Source organism: Podarcis melisellensis, assembly GCF_964234715.1.
Source record: "Podarcis melisellensis genome assembly, chromosome: 13".
NCBI classification, from domain to species: Eukaryota; Metazoa; Chordata; class Lepidosauria; order Squamata; family Lacertidae; genus Podarcis; species Podarcis melisellensis.
The window spans coordinates 2,959,311-2,983,663 of NC_138545.1; the positions used below are offsets into that span (position 1 = coordinate 2,959,311).

A 24,353-nucleotide genomic window follows, 5' to 3' on the forward strand; every position below is an offset into this window, starting at 1 on the left:
GACGCAGGTTGCGTTCGCTTTTGGATGCGAACGGGGCTCCGGAACGGATCCCGTTCGCATCCAGAGGTACCACTGTACTTGCACTGGCGTGTTTTCAAAGCCAGCAAGGAGGATTTGAGCAGCGATGCTGTGTTCCTGTCCTTTCCCCCCTGCAATGCTCATTTCTTGTCTCATTGGGGTAAGTTTGCCATTCCTATAAAAGCTGTTCAGTTCTGTATGTAATCGGGAGACCCGACAGATCAGCTCAGAAGAGGGTCTGGCCGGTGCGGCCGCCTTGTCTTACTTAACAACACTTCCACCCCTAATCACAGCGTTGAAGCTTGATTTTTCTTCCGCAGAAAGGGGAAGGTGTGGTTGTATTGCTGGGGGCCAACTGCCTGATTGAATAAGACCCCCCCCCGGAGCATGATCTACCCAGCCAAGAGTGAGGACCTCTGCTCAGTGGATCTGGGGTCCCCCCCTTATCCCCAGCGCCACCCGCCTTTCCCCCCCATCGTGGCTACTAGCCCTCGATAGCCCTTTCCTCCACGAATTTGTCTAATCCTCTTCTAGAGCCCTCCAAACTGGTGGCCACCCCGTCTCCTGTGGGAGGGAGTTCCACAGTTTAACTCTGTATTGCGTGAAGGAGGACTTTATTGAATCTCCCCTGAACCCTCCAACGCCCGGCGTCATCAAATGTGTCGCGCAAGAGGGAGGAAAACCTTGCTTTCTCCGTGCAGCACATCATTTTACAAACGTCCACCTTCATGCCTCTTACTCGCCTTTTCTCTGGCCACCCCAAATCTCCAACCTTTATCGCCAAACCCCCTTGATAATTTGGGTTGCCCTTCTCCTGAACTTTTCCCAAATGCAGCCGCACTCTTCTCTCTCAAGGACTTTAAATCGCAATGAATGCACTAAAGAAGAAAAAGTTCTGTGAGCGTCTAGGTGGATTCTTTCCACCTGCCCCGATTATGCACATTGCAGGACAGCCTCCCTCGAGGACTGGGACTGACTCTTCCTGCTGCCCGGACATCCACCCCACCCCGAGAAAACGGCTTCTGAAATTCCGCCAGGCCTGGACTGGCCACGCAAGCGTTTTGAAGTCTGTTGTTTCGAAGTAAAACCTTGACAGACAGGAGGAAGGGAAGAAGGCCGAACAGCCCACGATACAAGCTGCCGTTGCCGCAAACAGAGGTTGCCTCCTAATCACCCTCTCTTTTATTTGCGGGAAGGGGAAATCCTGCTTTCTGGCTGCAAATTTGATGAATTATTTGCTAATAATAATAATAATAATAAATTATTATTATTATTATTATTATTATTATTATTATTATTATTACTATTATTATTGTTGTTATTATTACTATTATTACTATTATTATTATTAATACCCCGCCCATCTGGCTGGGTTTCCCCAGCCACTCAGGGCGGCTCGCAACACAATACAGTGGTACCTCGGGTTAAGAACTTAATTCGTTCCGGAGGTCCATTCTTAACCTGAAACTGTTCTTAACCTGAAGCACCACTTTAGCTAATGGGGCCTCCCACTGCCGCCGCCACGCAATTTCTGTTCTCATCCTGAAGCAAAGTTCTTAACTCGAGGTACTATTTCTGGGTTAGCGGAGTCTGTAGCCTGAAGCGTATGTAACCTGAGGTACCACTGTATTACAAGCACGATAAAACATCAAATATTAAAAACTTCCCCGAACAGGGCTGCCTTCAGATGTCATCTAAAAGTCAGGTAGTTGTTTATTTCCTTGACATCTGAAGGGAGGGCGGTTCCACAGGGCGGGCGCCACCACTGAGAAGGCCCTCTGTCTGGTTCCCTGTAACCTCACTTCTCTCAGGGAGGGAACCGCCAGAAGGCTCTCGGAGCTGGACCTCAGCGTCCAGGCAGAACGATGGGGGTGGAGACGCTCCTTCAGGTCTACTGGGCCTTTGAGGACGTTTAGGGCTTTCAAGCCACTTATATGACATTCACCTGAAAAGCAGTGTGTGCATGCAGACATGAGCAGCTGCCACCCACCCCATGCCACCCTGGGCTCCTCTGGAAGAAGAGGAGTTTGGATTTGACATCCCGCCTTTCACTCCCTTTAAGGAGTCTCAAAGCGGCTAACATTCTCCTTTCCCTTCCTGCCCCACAACAAACACTCTGTGAGGTGAGTGGGGCTGAGAGACTTCAAAGAAGTGTGACTGGCGCAAGGTCCCCCAGCAGCTGCAGGTGGAGGAGCGGAGACGCAAACCCGGTTCACAAGATTACGAGTCCACCGTTCTTAACCACTACACCACACTGACTCTCTTTGGAGAAAAAGGTGGGATGTAGATTTAATTAAATGCATAGCTTTTTTTTGCAGCAGAAACACTTAGAACAGCGGTTCCCAACCTTCGTGGGCATGAGGACTCCCTTTTAACCTCGCAGGCCTTCACCTAATGATTTGTTGTAGCTTTATAGACTCTTGCTAAGAGAGAAAACACAGCCATGGTGTGGAAAGTTTTAAGGTAGCTGTGTGGCTGCCTTTCGAGACCCAAGTCTCCGGATCATACTTTTGAAAGAAGCGCTTGGTTTTTGAAGAGGACGAGTTACAGTGGTTCCTCAGGTTACATACGCTTCAGGTTACAGACTCCGCTAACCCAGAAATAGTACCTCGGGTTAAGAACTTTGCTTCAGGATGAGAACAGAAATCGTGCTCCGGCGGCACGGTAGCAGCAGGAGGCCCCATTAGCTAAAGTGGTGCTTCAGGTTAAGAACAGTTTCAGGTTAAGAACGGACCTCCGGGAGAAGAGTCGGTGGAGGAAGACTGGAAGAAATTTGAAGACTATCTACAGAAACATTGTAAAATTAATGAATGCTAGTAGGTTGTTGGAATGAAGTTATGTGGTTTTAGCAGAAATGGTTGAAAGGTTTAGGAAAAAACAGACTGTTAATTGGTGAAAGGAGGGAAAGTGAAGTTACATTATATTAAGATAAATTACAGGACAAAAATTGGAAAAGATGGGAAGGATTTGCTGAAATAGTTAACCGAACTAGAATACAAAAAAGGGAGGTGTGAGGAGGTCAAGGAAACAAGCAAATGAAAGATATGTTATGGGAAGATTCGATGTGTGTGGTTTTTTTTAATGGATTTTATTTTTCTGATTTTTCTTTTCACTTTTTCTTTTTCTTTCTTTTTTTTCTCTATTGTGATGCGCTGTTTTGTTTTTGTTTAATATGGTGTTTTTACTTTTTCCTTTTGTAACCTTTAAAACTTTAATAAATATTATTTTTAAAAAATGAATTAAGTACTTAACCCGAGGTACCACTGTACTTGACATGTCAGAATGTCCCAACAAGGAAGGTACTTCCGTGTAGGAATTAATAGGAAAACAGCATGAGTCTGATTATCTCACACAGACAACAGAGAAAGCATTATCAACCGGGGTGGGGTGAAGCAGATCTTATATGTAAGATCAGACGCGATTACTGCATGGTTTGGTATGCCCTTCCACGCAGGGTATTATAAAAGGTAAAATGCCCTTCAGAGGGAAAATACAACAGCAACATATAGCTCGTACGCCTGAATATTAATTTTTAAATCACCTCCTATTCTGAAAAGATATCTCACAAACTAAAAGTAACTGAAGCTTTTTAAATATATTGCATGGATTTATCACTTGTAGAAAGATTGAGGCACATGGCTGCATAATGCCATCAGTATATACAGATGTCTGCCTCATTTAAGACTATATAGAACCTTTATTTCCTATAATAATGGAACTCACAGGTAGAGAATACTATATATATGTGTGTGTGTTTGTGTGTGGCTTATATGTCTTTATTATCTGTAAAGGAAACAATTGTGTGAGGCAATACTTTATTATCCCTTCGAAGCTGCCCTGGCTCTTTATAAATTTGTCCTTCCAGGCTGTGATGCCTTCTGGTTTAAAATTTTCGATTCTTTTTTCCCCTTCCTTTTCACCTAGGCAGCCATAAGAACATAAGATGAGCTCTTGGATCAGGCCAGTGGCCCGAATCCTCACAGTGGCCAACCAGATGCCCATCACAGGAAACCCGCAATCAGGATTCGAACACAAGAGCAGCTCTCCCGCTCCTGCGGTTTCCAGAATTGGTGCTTCCAACTTTGAAGGCCAGCAGCCATCGATAGCCCTCCCCACACCCTCCACAAATTTGTCTGAAGCCATTTAGGTCGGTGGCCATCGCTGTGGAGGGGAGTTCCACAGTCTAATCCTGCACTGTGTGAAGAAGGATTTTTTTCTTTCTGTCCTGAATCTTCCCGGCATTCAGCGTCCCTGGATTTCCACCCCCTGGGCAGCATGAATGTCTATGGCCAAGGGGACCGGGGGCAGCTGATGGGTAAGACGAGGGAAAATGGCACCTTTTCCCCTCTGAAAGCCATAAAGGGTCTGTTGCTTTTTGGAAACCTCAAGACCCCTCCTGCCCGCCCCCCACCGCCTCACCTGCAATACGAAAGCGCCGCAGTCGCTGTCGTTGTTCTGCCTGGCGATGTTCTGGAAGGAACGAAAGGGAGATCGGGTCAGGGCGAGAGAGTGAGAACAGCAGAACCAAATGACTATTCCTCTCCTGGCAGGGAGGTCTGCTTTGCAGTCCCGCTCTGGGTAACTGGCTCCCTCGACCGCTTTCCCATTTTCTTTTCTTTAAAAATTTTTTATTCATTTTTTATTCATTTTTTTATTCATTTTTTATTCATTTTTCTTTTTCATTCATTACACACATCTCATCATAGCTGTCAACTTACAGATTGGAAAATAAGGGACCAGCAGCCTCGAAAATAAGGGACCAGCAGCCTCAAAAATAAGGGATCAGCAGCCAAAATAAGAGATTTCAGGGCACATGTATGTTCGACTTCTAAGCCCCTCCGAGCCAAAGGCAGAAAGCCCAGCCAGCAGCCAAACGAAGCCTCAAGCGGTGGTTCCCACAGCGCAGCAACCCGGCAAAGGGGACGCAGCAAGGAAAACCACTGTCCCCTCTCCGCTGGGAAGCGCTGAGCAAAGGCGAGTCCCCAGGCAAGGCGGCCGATTTGACCGGCCCAAGGCATGCAAGCTCCACCCCCCAGTCGTTCTCAGACTCCTTATTGGGTGAGCAACGCAGCCAAGCAACACAGTTGGAGTCTCCTTCCTTCCTGGCTGGCAGGGAGGGAGGGAGGGAGAGGAGCTGCTTCCTTCGAAACCCGGGAAATTTAAGGGACATCATCAATAAGGGACAGCAGCGGGACACGGCGCTGGGATAAGGGACTTTCCCGCCAAATAAGGGACGGTTGACAGCTATGCATCTCATATTTGTAACATTTGCTATGCATTCCTTCCTCCCTCCCCTCCTGGGCTTCCCCTAACTTCCACTTCTGGTTTGTTTCTCTTTTCACCCCCTTTGCTGCGTCGACATCCCACTACCTGTGGGGCTTTTTTTGGGGGGGGGGTGTCTAACCCTGGCACTCACCCCCGCAGCTCAAAAACCCCGGTGACGGTCGTCTTTTAGATGGGTGACTCGCACCGCGTTGCCGTTTCCCTTTGCAGACAAACCAGAAATCTTGCCGATTTCTCTTAAGAGCATTCTGCGTCGATGCAAATCCTGGTAACTCCATTCTTTGCGCTAATCAGCCGTTTTTGGCCCAGTTATTGCAGGTTGGGAAAGATGGAGGGCGCAAGGAGAAGGGGACGACGGAGGACGAGATGGGGGGACAGTGTTCTCGAAGTGACCAGCATGAGTTTGACCAAAGTGCGGGAGGCAGTGGAAGACAGGAGGGCCTGGCGTGCTCTGGTCCAGTGGGACACGAAGAGGCAGACACAACTAAATGACTAAACAACAACAACATTGCAGGTTGGAGCGTGGGCATAGCCGCATTCTGCTCCCTCCGCTGAGCTCATGGGGTGGAGAGATACTACTCACCATCTGAAAAACCCCTTTCCACCCGTCTCTGAAGTCTGGACGGTTCTTCTTGTCTGCTTCGGCCTGCAGGTATCTGCAGATGTGCTGGGGGGGGGGCAAGGAGAACAGGCAGTTTTTGAGTGAGCACGTACAGTGGGAAGCGTGGTCCATTTCTAAGCCCCCTTCCTAAAAGGCAGGATAGCCAGACCACCCCCTCCTCTCAAGCCCATTATGTTTTTGCGCATGCTGGAAACTTCCCAGAGCGGCTGCAGCAACCCAGTCAGATGGGCAGGGTACAAATAACAGAATTATTATTACTATTAGACCACTTGCAACACTGCTACCCTGGAAGCCAAGGCAGCTGTCTGCCAGCTCCATCTGGTACGCAGGATGAGACCCTCCCTGCCCGCAGACTGTCTCGCCAGAGTGGGGCATGCTCTGGTCATCGCCCGCTTGGACTACTGCAATGTGCTCTACAGTGGTACCTCGGGTTACATACACTTCAGGTTACAGACTCCGCTAACCCAGAAATAGTACCTCGGGTTAAGAACTTTGCTTCAGGATGAGAACAGAAATCAGGTGGCGGTGGCGCGGCAGCAGCACGAGGCCCCATTAGCTAAAGTGGTCTTCAGGTTAAGAACAGTTTCAGGTTAAGAATGGACCTCCGGATCGAATTAAGTACGTTACCAGAAATACCACTGTACGTGGGGCTACCTTTGAAGGTGACCCGGAAACTGCAATTAATCCAGAATGTGGCAGCTAGACTGGGGACTGGGAGACCACATAACACCGGTCCTGAAAGACCTACATTGGCTCCCAGGACGTTTCCGAGCACAATTCAAAGTGTTGGTGCTGACCTTGAAAGCCCTAAACGGCCACAATGACTCCCAGGCTACACACCTGGTCCTTCAGGGGCACAGTTGCCCCATTCAGGACCAGGGAGTCCTCCACACCTGCCCTCTCCTGTCCCCCCAAAACAGTACTTCTGTCTTGTCAGGATTCAACCTCAATCTGAAATGCTAAGAGGCTTGGGGTTTTCCTCACAGGCCTTGAAAGCCGTAGGTGGTATATGAAGGTAATAACTGCAACAGGAACCTAAGAAGGGCCTCTGTAGCATGTGGGTCAGACCAGAGGCTGTCTACTTGGTCCAACATCCTGTTTTCACAGGGGCCAAGCAGAAGGGATGAAGGCCAGAAGCAGAAGCTGGGTCCTAGGACAACGCTCTGCCCCAGTGCGATTCCCGGTGACTGTTTTTCATAGGAGTTCACCGATAGTGGGTTCTGCGCAGCCACCGTGCTGAGAAGCCAGGGATCTCGCCCTTCAAGGAACTGCATGGCTGTGGGGGACGGTGGCCCCAGAGATGATGATGATGATGATAATAATAATAATATTTATTTAATATAATATTATTTATACCCCGCCCATCTGGCTGGGCCTCCCCAGCCACTCTGGGCGGCTTCCATAGAAACCAAAAATACAGTAAAATATCACACGTTAAAAACTTCCCTGAACAGTGCTGCCTTAAGATGTCTTCTGAATGTCAGGTAGTTGTTTATCACTTTAACATCTGCTGGAAGGGCGTTCCACAGGGCGGGGGCCACTACCGAGAAGGCCCTCTGCCTGGTTCCCTGTAGCTTTGCTTCTCGCAATGAGGGAACCGCCAGAAGGCCCTCGGCGCTGGACCTCAGCGTCCGGGCAGAACGATGGGAGTGGAGACGCTCCTTCAGGTCTACTGGGCCTTTGAGGCCGTTTAGGGCTTTAAAGGTCAGCACCAACACTTTGAATTGTGCTCGGAAACGTACTGGGAGCCAATGTAGGTCTTGAGAATCCCAATGTAGGTCAGAGAATCCCTAAAGCATCCTTCATGGCACATCTTGGGTCTTGGATGGAAGCTGTGGCGGACCAGTTTCAAACTGATCCAAATACACAGCGACTGTGGGAGCTATCAGAGGAGGAGGAGGAGGAGGAGGAGGAGGAAGGGAAGGGGGTCCTTGCTTAAGGCCCAGCCACCCAGCCCTTTACCTTCGGGCACCGCCGGTTGAGGGTGCGCTGGGAGTCCAGGTATGTGATTTTCTTCTGCTTCACTTCCACGCAGATCAGAGACCAGTGGACCTCCAGGTGGATTGGAATGAGGAGGAGCTCCTTGTTGAAGATGTCCACCTGTTTGTTTGTTTTTCCAATTTTTTAAAATCCATTTAATAATAATAATAATAATAATAATAATAATAATAATAATAATAATAATAATATTTTATATCCCGCCCTCCCCAGCCAAAGCAAGGCTCAGAGCGGCTAACAACAGTAAAATAATACAGCATTCTAAAATCAATTCGTTATAAAATCAGTTTAAATCCAATTACACGTATAAAAAACACAGACAGAAAAAACAAACAATACGAACAAATTCTTGTCATAGCCTTATTAAGTTGGCTTCCCCAAGTCCCACCTATCTGATTTTCATTTTACTTCATCTTTAGCAGTTTACATGTATCATAATTTCTAACCATCTTCTTTTTAAATCATACTTAAAATAACTTCACATTTTATCACTTACAAATAATACTATTTTAAAACACCCTATCTTCTGCTTCTAAACCTACAGCCTATATCCACTTCCGAAGCTATTCTAAGGTTTTAATATTTAAGGTGTCCTCCTGTTAAGGGGCAGGCATACGGAGTCAGACTCAGCAGCCCCTTCCCAAAAAGTTCTCCTCTGCCTCCATCGTCCCCCATGGAATCACAGGGCTACAGAGGACCTCAAAGGGTCATCCAGTCCAACCCTCCGTGTTCCCTCCTCTCGGACGTTCGGCAATACAGGAAGTTGCCTCGTACGACCTCAGCTTTTCGGCCCCTCCTGCTCAGTGCTGCCAGCACGGACTGGCAGCAGCAGTTCTCCAGAGTCCCAGACTCCGGGTCTGTCTCAGTCCTACTCAGACGCACTTTTGGGGGATTGAAGATCCCTTTCTGAGAGCCAGACCACTGGTTCATAGGAACACCAGAAGCTGAATCATAGAATCCTAGAGTTGGAAGAGACCCCAAGGGCCATGGAGTCCAACCCCCTGCCAAGCAGGAAACACCATCAGAGCACTCCTGACATATGGTTGTCAAGCCTCTGCTTAAAGACCTCCAAAGAAGGAGACTCCACCACACTCCTTGGCAGCAAATTCCACTGTCAAACAGCTCTTACTGTCAGGAAGTTCTTCCTAATGTTTAGGTGGAATCTTCTTTCTTGTAGTTTGGATCCATTGCTCCGTGTCCGCTTCTCTGGAGCAGCAGAAAACAACCTTTCTCCCTCCTCTATGTGACATCCTTTTATATATTTGAATATGGCTATCATATCACCCCTTAGCCTCCTCTTCTCCAGGCTAAACATGCCCAGCTCCCTTAGCCGTTCCTCATAAGGCATCGTTTCCAGGCCTTTGACCATTTGGGTTGCCCTCCTCTGGACACGTTCCAGTTTGTCAGTGTCCTTCTTGAACTGTGGTGCCCAGAACTGGACACAGTACTCCAGGTGAGGTCTGACCAGAGCAAAAGACAGTGGCACTATTACTTCCCTTGATCTAGATGCTATACTCCTATTGATGCAGCCCAGAATTGCATTGGCTTTTTTAGCTGCCGCATCACACTGTTTAGCTGCCTTGAACAGAATCAGACTGTTCGCCCTCCTAGCTGTCACGGATTGGTTGGCCGCAGAGAAATGGTGGAGGGAACTAGCTGAGGGGACCCCCAAGCGAAGAAGGCTCGGAGAAGTGTTAGAAACTGAGCTATGAAAGCTAGGAGCTAAATCGCACCTTGAACCCAGGTTATGGCCACACCGACGGAATGTCTAGGTGCACTTTTTCTTTATAACAAGAATACAAAGCTGGAAACGAATGAACGGCAGCTGAAATATTATGTTTTTCATTGTCACACATGTGGTGGGCATGCAAGAAAATTAAAGAATTCTGGAATGTAATGTAATTTACGATGAGCTAAAAAAGTTATTAAAGTATCCTTTATAAAAACAAAACAACTGTGGGAAAGGTGGAAATTTCAGTCTCGGCAATTGATCCGTGGGGCAAGACCTACCAGGGGTGAGCGGCTGTGTTCATTAGGCCAGCGGCTCAGCCAAGTCCGTGCAAATTGTGTTCTTGCTAATGAGGAGTCAGCTTCAACTTGAACAGTGGTATTTGCTGCCGGCTCACTCCTGACACTAGCTCTGCCAGATTTCAGGCAGGGAGTCCCTCCCAGCCATACCTGAAGATGATGCCAGGAGTTGAACCCAGGTCCTTCTACTTGCAAGGCCACTCTACCACCAATCTATGGCCCTTCCCTAGCTCAGTGTTTGTCAGTTTTGGGTAGCCAACTCCCTTCATCTCCTGCCATCTTGGCCCACCCAGACGCTTAGAATGTGGATGTATTTTCTATTCACTTTTTAGTCTATTGCTGATTTAATCTTTTGAACATTTCAAAGGTTGCTTTCACTCTTCTTACTGGTGATTTTATTGTTTCATTCTCTTCGGAAACCCCTCTGAGGCCTTCCACCCTCCCTAAATCAAGTGGTATATAATTTATTTGGTGTTTTTTCCCCTAAAAATAAATAAATCTGACCCCCCCCCCCTTTTCGCTCTGTGCTCCTACACTCTGCAAAGGGCACCGGGGCAGAGAATTCTTGGCAGCCACTCACGTTTTTGGTCCAGCGCTTGACTCCCTCATACCCCTTGGTTCGTAGCTTATCGTAGAAAAAACTGTTGAAGAAATGAACCTGGTGGAAGAGAAAACAAGCGGTTTTGGGTCCACGAAAGAGGCAGCACGGTGTGGGGCTGGAGGGGAGGGAAGCGTCAAGGCAGGAAGCAACTCAAAGCAGTGGGAAGAGGGTGGTGTCGCCCCCAAGTTGGACCGACCTGCTAGATGCCAGTCATTGATAGTGCGTATACAAGCTCGTGCCAATCTGGCAATCTCGCGGCCCAGAGGCAGGAGCGCTGTGTAGCAGTTAGAAGGCTAGGACTTGGGAGACCAGGGTTCAAATTCCCACTCAGCCGTGAAGCTCACTGGGTCACTTTGGGCCAGTCGCTACCTCTCACAGCCTAACATATCCCGCAGGGTTCTTGCGGGAATTAAATGGAGAACCATGTACAAGTGGTACCTCTGGTTATGTACTTACCGTATTTCTCGCTCCATAAGACACACTTTTTTCCTCCTAAAAGCTCAGGGGAAATGTCTGTGCTCTCCTGGCTTCAGCGAAAGGAACCCGAAGCCTCCGGAGCGCAGCGGGAACTCCCGCTGCGCTCCAGAGGCTTCAGGTTGCCTTCACTGAAGGCGAAGGCAATGTGGGAGAGGGAGAGCTGCGCAGCACCCCTTCAGCGTAGCGGGAGGAGAAATGGAAGGGGCTCCGTTTCTCCTGCCGCTTCACTGAAGGGGTGCTGCACAGAGAGGGGAAAAAATTATTTTCTTTTTCTCCCCCTCTAAAACAAGGTGCGTACTATGGTCGGTTGCGTCCTATAGAGTGAAAAGTACGGTAATTCATTCCAGAGGTCTGTTCTTAACCTGAAGCACCACTTCAGCTAATGGGGCCTCCTGCTGCTGCTGTACTGCCAGTGCGCAATTTCTGTTCTCATCCTGAAGCAAAGTTCTTAACCCAAGGTACTATTTCTGGGTAAGCGGAGTCTGTAACCTGAAGCGTCTGTAACCCGAGGTACCACTGTACATCGCTTTGAGCTCCTTTGAGAAAAAGATGGTGCAGGTAGCGACCAATTTGCTTGGGGGTCACGTTCTGGAACCCCTCTCACTTCTGGGTTCAGTGCGATGTGCGTGTGAGCAGTCGTGCATGTATTGGACACGCCTAAAAAGGTTGCTGCCTGCATATAAATGTACCATATTTTTTGCTCTATAAGACTCACTTTTTCCCTCCTCCTAAAAAGTAAGGGGAAATGTGTGTGTGTGTCTTATGGAGCGAATGCAGGCTGCGCAGCTATCCCAGAAGCCAGAACAGCAAGAGGGATCGCTGCTTTCACTGCACAGTGATCCCTCGTGCTGTTCTGGCTTCTGAGATTCAGAATATTTTTCTCCTCCAAAAACTAGGTGCGTCTTGTGGTCTGGTGTGTCTTATGGCGCGAAAAATACGGTATATACTGTAAATAATAATAAAGAGGTTTACAAAGGCTGCGGCAAGTTGGCAACCGTTCCATGAGCACCACCAAGTGGTGATAATGGAGAACGACAGCTGCTCGGGTCCATCCACTCAAACCGTCTGCAACCTTTCCAGATCCAGCACCCTCATTTTAGCGCAGGATGGCACCTTGTGTAATCCCATGGGCCGGCCTTTCTCCCCTTGCCTCTTTTAGTCTCTCTCTGTCATCCTCCTCCTTTCACATGGCCACAATAAATAATAATAATAATAATATCTTTATTGTCATTGCCCCCTCTCGGGGACAACGAAATTACTTTGAGGATGAGGGGAGTGCTGCTGCCAGTGTGACTCGCCAGAAAGGCCAGGTCACCCTCACCTGCTGAAAGAACGAAGCTCCCTCTCTCTTGGTCCGTGCCTAACTGCGCACGGGGCTACTTCAGCAAGGAACAAACTTCAAACTTCTCCTACAGGCGGCCACGACGGCCACCAGCTTGGATGGTTTTAATCGGACTAAATCACAGGGGACGAGGCTATCATTTCATCGCACTTTTTGTAATTTGGTTGTAAACTTCCCTGAGATCTAAGGGTGAAGGGTGTGTGTGTGTGTACAAATTTAATAAATAATAACCAGCTGCAATGGCTGTGTCCTGTCGGAGGCAGTAAACACCCCTGAGTAGCAGGTCCTGGGAATCGCAAGAGGGAAAGAACCACTGTTCCTGCATGTAAGGCTTCCCTTTCAGGCATCATAGAATCCTAGAGTTGGAAGAGACCCCAAGGGCCATGGAGTCCAACCCCCTGCCAAGCAGGAAACCCCATCAGAGCACTCCTGACATCTGGTTGTCAAGCCTCTGCTTAAAGACCTCCAAAGAAGGAGACTCCACCACACTCCTTGGCAGCAAATTCCACTGTCAAACAGCTCTTACTGTCAGGAAGTTCTTCCTGATGTTTAGGTGGAATCTTCTTTCTTGTAGTTTGGATCCATTGCTCCGTGTCCGCTGCTCTGGAGCAGCAGAAAACAACCTTTCTCCCTCCTCTATGTGACATCCTTTTATATATTTGAACATGGCTATCATATCACCCCTTAACCTCCTCTTCTCTAGGCTAAACATGCCCAGCTCCCTTAGCCGTTCCTCATAAGGCATCGTTTCCAGGCCTTTGACCATTTGGGTTGCCCTCCTCTGGACACGTTCCAGTTTGTCAGTGTCCTTCTTGAACTGTGGTGCCCAGAACTGGACACAGTACTCCAGGTGAGGTCTGACCAGAGCAGAATACAGTGGCACGATTACTTCCCTTGATCTAGATGCTATACTCTTATTGATGCAGCCCAGAATTGCATTGGCTTTTTTAGCTGCCGCGTCACACTGTTGGCTCATGTCAAGTTTGTGGTCAACCAAGACTCCTAGATCCTTTTCACATGTACTGCTCTCAAGCCAGGTGTCACCCATCTTGTATTTGTGCCTCTCATTTTTTTTTGCCCAAGTGCAATACTTTACATTTCTCCCTGTTAAAATTCGTCTTGTTTGTTTTGGCCCAGTTCTCTAATCTGTCAAGGTCGTTTTGAAGTGTGATCCTGTCCTCTGGGGTGTTAGCCACCCCTCCCAGTTTGGTGTCATCTGCAAATTTGATCAGGATGCCCTTGAGTCCATCATCCAAGTCGTTGATAAAGATGTTGAATAAGACTGGGCCCAAGACAGAACCCTGTGGCACCCCACTAGTCACTCTTCTTCATCGTCTGATTGGCCCCTGTGAGAACAGATTGCTGAACTAGATGGGCCACGGCCCTGATCCGGCAGGGCTCTTCTTATGAACACATGGCAAAGGGCCTGTTCGCTCCCTCCGCACTGGGTCTCCACACTGTCTTTAACCCTCCCATAAGTGAATTATTATTATTATTATTATTATTATTATTATTATTATTATTATTATTAAAGTTATATGCCTCCCTTCGCTCAAAGATCACTGGGAGGTTAATAGCGATGCTCACCTTGTCTGGCACTGTGTCCATGACGAGGTCCCCATACATGTTCATTACCTGCCCAGAAAAAAAGGAAGCAAGGTTAGGGGTCCAACAGACAAGATTTCTTTGTGGTCAGGAAAAAGGACTATATTCACACATGTGGTGGGAATGTAATCTGGTTAAGGAATATTGGCAAAAGATTATAAAGGTAATTTCTGGACTATTTCAAATAAACATAGAAGTTAATATAGATCTGTTGTTTTCGGGAATACTGGGAGATAACAAAGTAAAGAGTAATAAGCAAGAGTTATACAAGATTATTATTCTAGCTGGAATGGCAATTATTGCTCTGGGATGGAAAGAAAAGGCCAAATGGAATATGGAAAAATGGAATGATTATGTTTTCGAATATGTACAATCGGAAATATTCACACAGATAGTGGTAGAGGATAGATGGGAAAATAAATGCCAAAGAATCACAAATAAATGGGCATTTTGCAGGAACTGGATAGAAAGAGGGGAAACCAACCCTAGCATACAAGCTCGAATGAACAGACTGTGTACATGGATAAAGATATGAAGAAGGAAGGCCTGACGGGGTGGGGAGGGCTGGAGTGGGGAGGGAGGGGAAAGGGGAAAAAAAAAGTAAACCAGACAAGATTTCTTTAATCTCCTCCATCTCCTCCTCAAAGGAAACAGCAGGACCCCTTGCTAGGCTCCACCCTCCAGATTTATTATGCCAGCTAGCAATCATACGTCCATTCATAGCGATACAGTGGTGCCCCGCAAGACGAACGCCTTGCAAGACGGAAAACCCGCTAGAGGAAAGGGTTTTCCGTTTTGGAGGCGCTTCGCAAAACGAATTTCCCTATGGGCTTGCTTCGCAAGACGAAAATGTCTTGCGAGTTCCTGCGGGTTTTTTCCCCTTTCCCCCCCTTTTTCTAAGCAGCTAAGCCGCTTATCAGCTGATCCGCTAAGCTGATAAGCCGCTAAAATCCGCTAAACGCCGCTAAACCGCTACTAGTGCTAATCCGCTAAGCTGTCAATGGGCTTGCTTCGCAAGAGGAAAAAACCGCTATACGAAGAGCCTCACGGAACGGATTAATTTCGTCTTGCGAGGCACCACTGTATAAAAAAATCTGGAAATTGATTATTGAATTCTCGATACAGGTTTTGTTTCAGCGTTGATTGCTTTTAACTTGCAGAATGTATCCGGCCTGGTTTTGGTGTTTCTGCGTTTTGTGACTCTCCTGCCTCTTCTCCTACGCTGCGTTCCTTATTTCTCCTGATCTGACCTCAAGAGAGGTGCAAGGAACAAAGCCAGCCAGGATGTTTTGCTATTTCTGCTCTTGAGTGAACGTCGGGGGGGGGGGGGGGGGGAGATAATCCAGCATCTCTCCTTGAAGATATTTGACAGGGAAGTAAGATAAGGGACTGGACTGTCAACAGCCCCTACTGAAGGCCTGGTTGCCAAGGCGATGGGGGTTAAAGTGTGACAGTCAAGACCAAACGTTTTAGGGCACACCATATAAGCTGATTGAGGGACACGGGTGGCGCTGTGGGTTAAACCATAGAGCCTAGGGCTTGCTGATCGAATCGGTTCGAATCCCCGCAATGACGGGGTGAGCTCCCGTTGCTCAGTCCCTGCTCCTGCCAACCTAGCAGTTCGAAAGCACATCAAAGTGCAAGTAGATAGATAGGTACCGCTCCGGCAGGAAGGTAAACGGCGTTTCCGTGCGCTGCTCTGGTTCGCCAGAAGCGGCTTAGCCCTGCTGGCCACATGACCCGGAAGCTGTACGCTGGCTCCCTCGGCCAGTAAAGCAAGATGAGCGCCACAACCCCAGAGTCGGCCACGACTGGACCTAATGGTCAGGGGTCCCTTTACCTTTATATAAGCCGATACCAGTGTGGAGTCAGATATTTCACACCCCATGATCAGTGAACTTCCTTGATGGAGGATGTTTTATGACTCTTTGTGTGTTGCGTAGAAGTACCTCATATAAGCTTTGTTACAAATTTGTTCGTAGAAGTCCATTCTAATTGGGGGTTCACTGAACAACTGGCTGGGAGCGGGCTGCCGTAATGCCTGCATCAGAGTTCAGGGCATGGGTAGGCAAACTAAGACCCGCGGCCTGGATCCGGCCCAATCGCCTTCTAAATCTGGTCCGGGAATCAGCCTGTTTCTACATGAGTAGAATGTGTCCTTTTATTTAAAAATGCATCTCTGGGTTATTTGTGGGGCATAGGAATTACAGTGGTACCTCGCAAGACGAATGCCTCGTAAGACGAAAAACTCGCAAGACAAAGAGTTTTTCGTTTTTTGAGTTGCTTCGCAAGACGAATTTCCCTATGGGCTTGCTTTGCAAGACGAAAACATCTTGCAAGTTTGTTTCCTTTTTCTTAAAACTGTTAATACCCAGGGTGCATTGCTTGAAGAGGTGCAGTTGCGACTTGACTTTGAGGAGCGACTCATAGCAACTCATAACTTCTTTTGCAGCCATTTGGTAAGTTAAACTTTTAAAACTTTTTTTGGGGTTATTGGATTTTGGGTTGGGGTGTTTTCTAGGAGGTTTGGTGCTTTTGAATTTTTTGGATGTGAAGCACCGATTTATTAATTTTTTGGGTTTGTGAAGGTAGGAGCTGTGCTGCCATGGGGCCCAAGAAGACTGCTGCTGCAGAGGCCGGCGAGAGGAAGAAGGAGAAGAAAGAACTGAGGGACATTTGCCAGAAGTGGAAAGATGTGCAGGCTTTTGCACAGCGGCACCACCCTGACAAGGACCTGACACGTGACCTTGCGAACACTTTTGATACGAGGGTCATGTCGTCTTTCAGGGAGGTCCTGAAAAGGTGGATGAAGCAGCAGACAATGGACAGGTTCTTCAGCAAGAAGCAAAGAGTGGAAGAGGAACCTTCTTCGAGTTGTCCCCCAGAGTCTTAGAAAATGTATGTACAGTACTGTACATTTTGGTGATTTTTAAACTTTTTTTGACCATAGGAACGCATTAATTGATTTTCAATGCATTCCTATGGGAATCCGTGCTTCGCAAGACGAAAAACCTTGCAGAACGAATTAATTTCGTCTTGCGAGGTAGTTCATTCCCCCCCAAAAAAATATAGTCCGGCCCCCTACAAGGTCTGAGGGTCAGTGGACCGCCCCCCTGCTGGAAACGTTTGCTGCCCCCCTGGATCAGGGCTTCTAGCAGCCACTTCAGAACAAAAAAGCGCAGCCTACCTGGTCGTTGAGCCAGTTGGGCCCGTAGAGGGTCTGCAGGTCGTCCATGGTGACCACGTGGCGCTTGTAAGTGACCCGGAAGGTCCGAACCATGGCATTGCCCGGCAATCGCTGGTAGGACTGGATCAGTTGGTTGACCATGCCTTTCCTGTAGGGTCCAGAGAGGGATCACCGTGAGAACAAAAATGCCACGGGGAACAGCTCTGAGAATTTGGGTATACAGTGGAACCTTGGTTCTCAAACGCCTTGATACTCAAACGCCTTGGTTCCCAAACAATGAAAACACAGAAGGAAGTGTTCCGGTTTTCGAACATTTTTTGGAAGCTGAACATCCAGTGCAGTAGTTGGCTATTGTTTCTGGGGCGCCTGCACCAATTAGAAGCCGCGCCTTGGTTTTCGAACATTTCGGAAGTCAAACGGACTTCCAGAACAAATTAAGTTTGGCGCTTTTGTTTTTGCTATTTCTTTTGTGTTTTTGAGACTTTTTTGGTTAATTTGTTTTTGTGACACTGTGGAACCCAGTTCGGCTACTGATTGATTGATTGATTGATTGATTGTGTGACTGCGGAAATGGATAAAAGCCCCCCCACCCAAACGATGACTATTATCAGCAAAGGTAAGAAAAAAAAATAGTTTTAATTTTTATCATCCACAATACTGCCTTGTTCATTTTATAGTAGAGTGGTACCTCGGGTTAAATACTTAACTCGTTCCGGAGGTCCATTCTTAACCTGAAACTGTTCTTAACCTGAAGCACCACTTTAGCTAATGGGGCCTCCTGTTGCTGCCGCGCCACCAGAGCCCGATTTCTGTTCTCATCCTGAAGCAAAGTTCTTAATCCGAGGTACTATTTCTGGGTTAGCGGAGCCTGTAACCTGAAACGTATGTAACCTGAAGCGTATGTAACCCGAGGTACCACTGTACAGTGCATCGATTATTGCTTTCACTTTATGGATCAATGGTCTTGTTAGATAGTAAAATTCATGCTAAACTCCTGTTTTAGGGGCCGTTTTTAAAAGCCTGGAACGGTTTGGTCCGTTTTGCATTACTTGCTATGAGAAAGTGCGCCTTGGTTTTGGAACGCTTTGGTTTTGGAACGGACTTCCGGAACGGATCAAGTTTGAGAACCAAGGTACCACTGCACGCAATATTCATGTGCGTTCCCTAACCCTTGGAACCAAACGCCTGTAAGATGCAGTCATGTTGTTAACAAAGCAGAGTCTTAACCGAAGCCAAACCAGGAAGTCGGGTCTGTAAAATTACTAAGCCCTGGGCATCAGGTGCCCACCTTAGCCCCAGGCGCTGAAAGAAACAACCCAGGCCTCCTGATCGAGCTCCTCACACTCAGCTTTAAAGCCACGTGGAGCCTCGATTTCTGGAGACTGGGTCCCCTCACCCAGCTCTCTCTGCCACTCCCCTGCCTGGGAATCTGATTCAGAGGCTGAACCTGAGGAATCCCAGCCTGCACAGGAGTCCCCGCCTCCAGGGCCGGCTGAGCTGGGGCAGGGGCTTGAGTCTGAAGGGCCTGCACCTGTGCCGGATCCTCAGGAGCAGACACCAGATGCATCCACTCTGGCTCCGGAGGTGATCTGAGGATCCACTGCCTGCAGATGTGCCTCTCCCAGCCCTGTCAGGGGAAGGTGAGATTGCCTCTGGGTCCGGTAACCCTCCAGCCTCTTCTGAGCTGCAGAGGCTCAGGGCAGAGAGGCGGAGGGAACTGCGTTCTCTCAGGAGGAGTGCTCGCCTCCAGGCCAGGAGAGGCGGGTCACCGGTGGGCCGCGACCACCCCTGGCCTCAGAGGGGATAAAGGCCAGTCAGCCCAGTCCCAGGTTGCAGGAGCAACGACGTTGGAAACCTGTTTCTGCCAGCACCCAGATCTGTTTTCCCGGAGTTCCCGGCCACGCCCGGCTTCTTGCTTTGGACCCCGCTTCCCCCTTGGTGGACAGTCTCCAGACCCTCGGCCCAGGACCGGACTTTGGCCACACCTCACGGTAACCCCCCCCCCATTTGGGAAGAGAGGCCCTACCTCTGGGGCGTAGAGAACTCCTGCTGGAAGATGTCCTCTAGCTTCTCCACGACTTCGTCCACGCTGATGGGGATGAGACTGCCGTACGTCTGCAGGAACTCGTCCAGGATGTCTGGCAGAAAGGACAGGAGGAGAAACCTGAAGCCACGGGAGTCTGGCAGGCTTAAGGGAGCCAAGCCACAGAGTTTATGGTGGGGAGGGATGGATGGGCACTGCCTGGGCGCCCCTGAGAACAGCCTGGAGGTGCAGAAGCCAGTTTTCAATATTAAAAGGAAGTAGGCTCTCTGTCACCTTGCCAACAAGGTTAATTAAAGAACCTTTTAATGAGGGTGAAAGAGGAGAGCGCAAAATATGGTCTGAAGCTCAACATCAAAAAAACGAAGATCATGGCCACTGGTCCCCTCACCTCCTGGCAAATAGAAGGGGAAGAAATGGAGGCAGTGAGAGATTTTACTTTCTTGGGCTCCATGATCACTGCAGATGGTGACAGCAGCCACGAAATTAAAAGACGCCTGCTCCTTGGGAGGAAAGCAATCACAAACCTAGACAGCATCTTAAAAAGTAGAGACATCACCTTGCCATCAAAGGTCTGTATAGTTAAAGGTCTGGTTTTCCCAGTAGTGATGTATGGAAGTGAGAGCTGGACCATCAAGAAGGCTGATCGCCGAAGAATTGATGCTTTTGAATTCTGGTGCTGGAGGAGACTCTTGAGAGTCCCATGGACTGCAAGAAGATCAAACCTCTCCATTCGGAAGGAAATCAGCCCTGAGTGCTGACTGGAAGGACAGATCCTGAAGCTGAGGCTCCAAGACTTTGGCCACCTCATGAGAAGGGAAGACTCCCTGGAGAAGACCCTGATGTTGGGAAAGATGGAGGGCACAAGGAGAAGGGTACGATGGAGGATGAGATGGTTGGATAGTGTTTTCGAGGTTACCAGCATGAGTTTGACCAAACTGCGGGAGGCAGTGGAAGACAGGAGTGCCTCGCGTGCTCTGGTCCAGGGGGTCACAAAGAGGCGGACACGACTAAACGACTAAACAACAACAAGGCTCTCTGTGGATGGGAGACAGGGCTGTGTGTGTGTGTGTGTGTGTGTGTGAATGTCCCGCTATGAGGTCATGTCCAGCAGAATTAAAACGGAACCTCTTGAATTCCAAATCCCGACACCATATTCTATTATTGTACATTTGTGATTCAATTACTTTCTGCGTGCGTTGATCTTAAATTATCATTGCTTATTTTTCTTATCAATAAATTTGCTTTATCTTTTTTTCGTAAACCACTCTGAGGGCTGTTCCTGGTGGGCTGTTTTCCTTTTTTACCATCCAGCAGTCTGTAAATTTTACGGCACAGATAATTGAAATTAATTTGTGTTTTACGTAAGAGCCCTGCTGAATCAGGCCAATGGTCCTTCAGCCCGGCATCCTGTTCTCACAGCGGCCACTCGGATGCCCCAGTGGGAAACCTGTAAGCAGGATCCAACCCCAAGAGCAAGTCTCCCCTCTTGCGTTTTCCGGCAACTGGCCTTCGGAAGCATCGCTTCCTCCAGCTGTGGAGGCAGAGACACAGCCATCCTGGCCAGGAGCCATCGATAGCTCTCTCCTCCTCCATGAATTTGTCTAGACCTCTTTGAAATCCATCCACGTTGCTGGCCATCCCTGTCTCCTGGGGGAGAGGATTCCACCGTTTGACTGCGTTGCACGAAGGACTTCATTTTAGCTGTCCCGTTTTACATGCCATCAAATTAGAGCGGATGTTGTAGTCCGCACAGGGAACAAAACTACAGATCCAGCCCTGGTCTGAGGCACAGATCCTCATGAAACTTCAGGATTATTCTTATTCTTATTATTATTATTTAACCCGAGGAGAGCAGAACCACCAATAAACAACGGAAGACAGCTGTGGGCATGAGAGGTGACCCAGGAATTGGTTGTTTAGCGGGGGATCCCTTGAAAATAATTTCGAGACCCTTGGAGCCGTGTTTTTGCATTATGCTGAAGCTAAACACAGGGACGCGGGTGGCGCTGTGGGTTAAACCACTGAGCCTAGGACTTGCCGATCAGAAGGTCGGCGGTTCGAATCCCCGCGACGGGGTGAGCTCCTGTTGCTCGGTCCCTGCTCCTGCCAACCTAGCAGTTCAAAAGCACGTCAAGTGCAAGTAGATAAATAGGTACCGCTTTGGCGGGAAGGTAAATGGCGTTTCCATGCACTGCTCTGGTTTCGCCAGAAGTGGGTTAGTCATGCTGGCCACATGACCCGGAAGCTGTATGCCAGCTCCCTCGGTCAATAAAGCAAGATGAGCTCCGCAACCCCAGAGTCGGCCATGACTGGACCTAACGGTCGGGGGTCCCTTTACCTTTTTTAAAGCTAAAAAGCCCTGAAGCTGTGATCTGTAGTGTTCCGTCAATGGAGATAGATTTGATCTGTGATTTGCATGGGAAGCAGAGAAGCCACTGAGGGGTGTGTATATGTGTGGGTGTAATTTTAAAAGCATCCATTTTAAAGGAAATTGTTTGTGTGTGAGATAAAGAGAGTTCCCTTTTGCACTATCCCCCTTCCCTTACTTCCATGCCTTCCTTATTTTCTGCCTCTCTTCCCATTCCTCCAGATTACTCCCCCTCTCCCCTCTTGGCCACTGAGCTTCCTGTTCTTGGGTTCTCTTCCAAGCCTTGGAAAGCTGAAGGAGGAAGTGGGAGGAAGAGAAACAGGGAGCACGCTTTGCTCTTCCAGCTTCCTTCTGCAGTTCTACGTGCTTTTTTGGTGGGGGAAAGTTATTGCCTTCACCGTATCACGATAAAGCAGGCAGTGAGCTGCTGGGGAAGGAGATCAGATGGGGCCAGGGGAAGTCCTAAATACACAATCCTGTTCTTAATATTGCTGTATTTTTCGCTCTACAAGACACACTTTTCCCCTCCTAAAAAGTAAGGGGAAATGTGTGTGCATCTTATGGAGCGAATGCAGGCAGGAGGCTCTGCTCAGCGCTCCCTTTAAAGAGCTGTGTGGAGCAGGTGTGCGGCTCTTGGGGGCTTTTCCCCGAGGAGGAAGAAAGCTGCAGAGATAGTGCAGGATAGTGCGCACCCCGGAAATGATCTCTTTCAGCTTCTGCCTTCTGGAAGAAGGTACAGTGGTGCCCCGCAAGACGAATGCCTCGCAAGACGAAAAACCCGCTAGACGTAAGGGTTTTCCGTTTTTCGATGCGCTTCGCAAGATGAATTTCCCTATGGGCTTGCTTTGCAAGACGAAAACGTCTTGCTAGTCTTGCAAATTTTTTTCGCTTCCCCCCCTTTTTCTAAGCCGCTAAGCCGCTAATAGCCTTTCAGCCCCTAAGCCTTTAATAGCCGCTAAGCCGCTAATAGCGCTAATCCGCTAATAGGGTTGCTTCGCAAGACGAAAAAACCGCTAGACGAAGAGACTCGCAGAACGGATTATTTTCGTCTTGCGAGGCACCACTGTAAAGGGTTATTGAGACTAGGACTAGCCGCAGGAGAAACAGTTTCTTTCCAAATGCGATTTTGGTTTTAAACGCAGTGTAAGGTAGTCTCTATGGCAGTATATTGTATTTAATTATGGGGTATCAGAGTTTTTGGGACGCAGGTGGCGCTGTGGGACGCAGGTGGCGCTGTGGGACGCAGGTGGCGCCTCAGCGCCTAGGACTTGCCGATCGAAAGGTCGGCGGTTCGAATCCCTGCTGCGGGGTGCGCTCCCGCTGCTCGGTCCCAGCGCCTGCCAACCTAGCAGTTCGAAAGCACCTCCGGGTACAAGTAGATAAATAGGGACCGCTTACCAGCGGGAAGGTAAACGGCGTTTCCGTGTGCGGCTCTGGCTCGCCAGAGCAGCTTTGTCACGCTGGCCACGTGACCCGGAAGTGTCTCCGGACAGCGCTGGCCCCTGGCCTCTTAAGTGAGATGGGCGCACAACCCCAGAGTCTGTCAAGACTGGCCCGTACGGGCAGGGGTACCTTTACCTTTACCTTTTTATCAGAGTTTTTAGGGGGCTAACCAGGCTGGGATAGCAAGCTTGTTGGTTTCTGAATGTCTGATGCGGATTTTCAATTTCGTTGTTCTGTATGGGACAACGACAAGAAAGATTATCGTATCGTATTGTAGCCGAGGGTAGCGAATGCTGCTAAGAGGCCCAAGGAAACTAACCAGACAGGACTCCCCCACGGCCCCCGGAGCACCCAAGGCTGTTTCCCTCCTCCAGCTGGGCCTGAAGCCAGATCGAAGCAACCACTACCGTCCAAGACAGTCTAGGGACAATAGCCTTGAAGATCCCATGTTGGGGGGGGGGGAGAAGGAGGGGACTGTTTCATCTGCTTGCCCACCCACGCATTTCGGCCCCCTCTCCTTACTGTGGACACATGTGATGTGTTCTTCTCTCAAGGGGCTGTGCTGCGCCGCCTTCTCGCCGGGCCTGTCTTGGCTGCCTTCGGTGGCCAGGTCGCCTTCGAGCCTGATCCCGGAAGGATCCAGCGGCCTGTCTTTGTCCCGGGGCCCCTGGAACAGCTCCTCCGCCGCGTGGCCCCCGATGCTACAGACGTTGCTGATGAGGATGGTGGCGTCCGTGACTCCGGGGAGGGAGCAGAGGTCGCCGTCGGGAGTGAGGGAGGCAAAGCCGTTGGGAAGGGCGTCCATGGGGCCTGCAGCGCGAGAGAAAGGCGGGAGGGTTTCAGAGGCCTCGCAGGGACCCACATACGCTAATAGCAGCACCCCCCAAAACTACTACACATTTCGGAAAGCGGTTTCTCCACCCGCCTCGTGAGATATCGGGGCCAAGCTTGGAGCGACAAGGCGGGGGAGACTGTTCTCATCAGTGTTTGGACATTGCCCCAACCCATTTTGAACCAAGACGATTTCAAACGATTTTGACACCTCGACCAAGATGGTGGGCTGGAACGTTCAGGGCTGCGCTGATTTCTAACCAAATATGAAAATAAACGACCGTATTTTTCACTCTATAAGACGCACCAGACCACAAGACGCACCTAGTTTTTGGAGGAGGAAAACTAGAAAAAAAATATTCTGAATCTCAGAAGCCAGAACAGCAAGAGGGATCGCTGCGCAGTGAAAGCAGCAATCCCTCTTGCTGTTCTGGCTTCTGGGATAGCTGCGCAGCCTGCATTCGCTCCATAAGACGCACACACACTTCCCCTTACTTTTTAGGAGG

The 24,353-nt window shown here is 49.0% G+C and overlaps 1 protein-coding gene and 1 long non-coding RNA gene across 2 annotated transcripts in view; one reads left to right on the top strand and one right to left on the bottom strand.

Moving 5' to 3' along the window:
- The window catches only part of LOC309355947, a 116,527-nt gene that overhangs the window by 22,879 nt on the left and 69,295 nt on the right, over positions 1 to 24,353 (top strand). The window lies entirely within an intron of this gene.
- The window catches only part of SENP3 (SUMO specific peptidase 3), a 35,178-nt gene that overhangs the window by 1,839 nt on the left and 8,986 nt on the right, over positions 1 to 24,353 (bottom strand). The window contains exons 3-10 of the mRNA XM_081886808.1: positions 23,539 to 23,826; positions 19,188 to 19,299; positions 17,162 to 17,309; positions 13,957 to 14,004; positions 10,530 to 10,607; positions 7,886 to 8,023; positions 5,885 to 5,968; positions 4,438 to 4,488 (exon numbers count right to left, since the gene is read on the bottom strand). Coding sequence (XP_081742934.1) covers positions 4,438 to 4,488; positions 5,885 to 5,968; positions 7,886 to 8,023; positions 10,530 to 10,607; positions 13,957 to 14,004; positions 17,162 to 17,309; positions 19,188 to 19,299; positions 23,539 to 23,826 — 947 coding nt within the window. The remainder of the gene's footprint in view (positions 1 to 4,437; positions 4,489 to 5,884; positions 5,969 to 7,885; positions 8,024 to 10,529; positions 10,608 to 13,956; positions 14,005 to 17,161; positions 17,310 to 19,187; positions 19,300 to 23,538; positions 23,827 to 24,353) is intronic.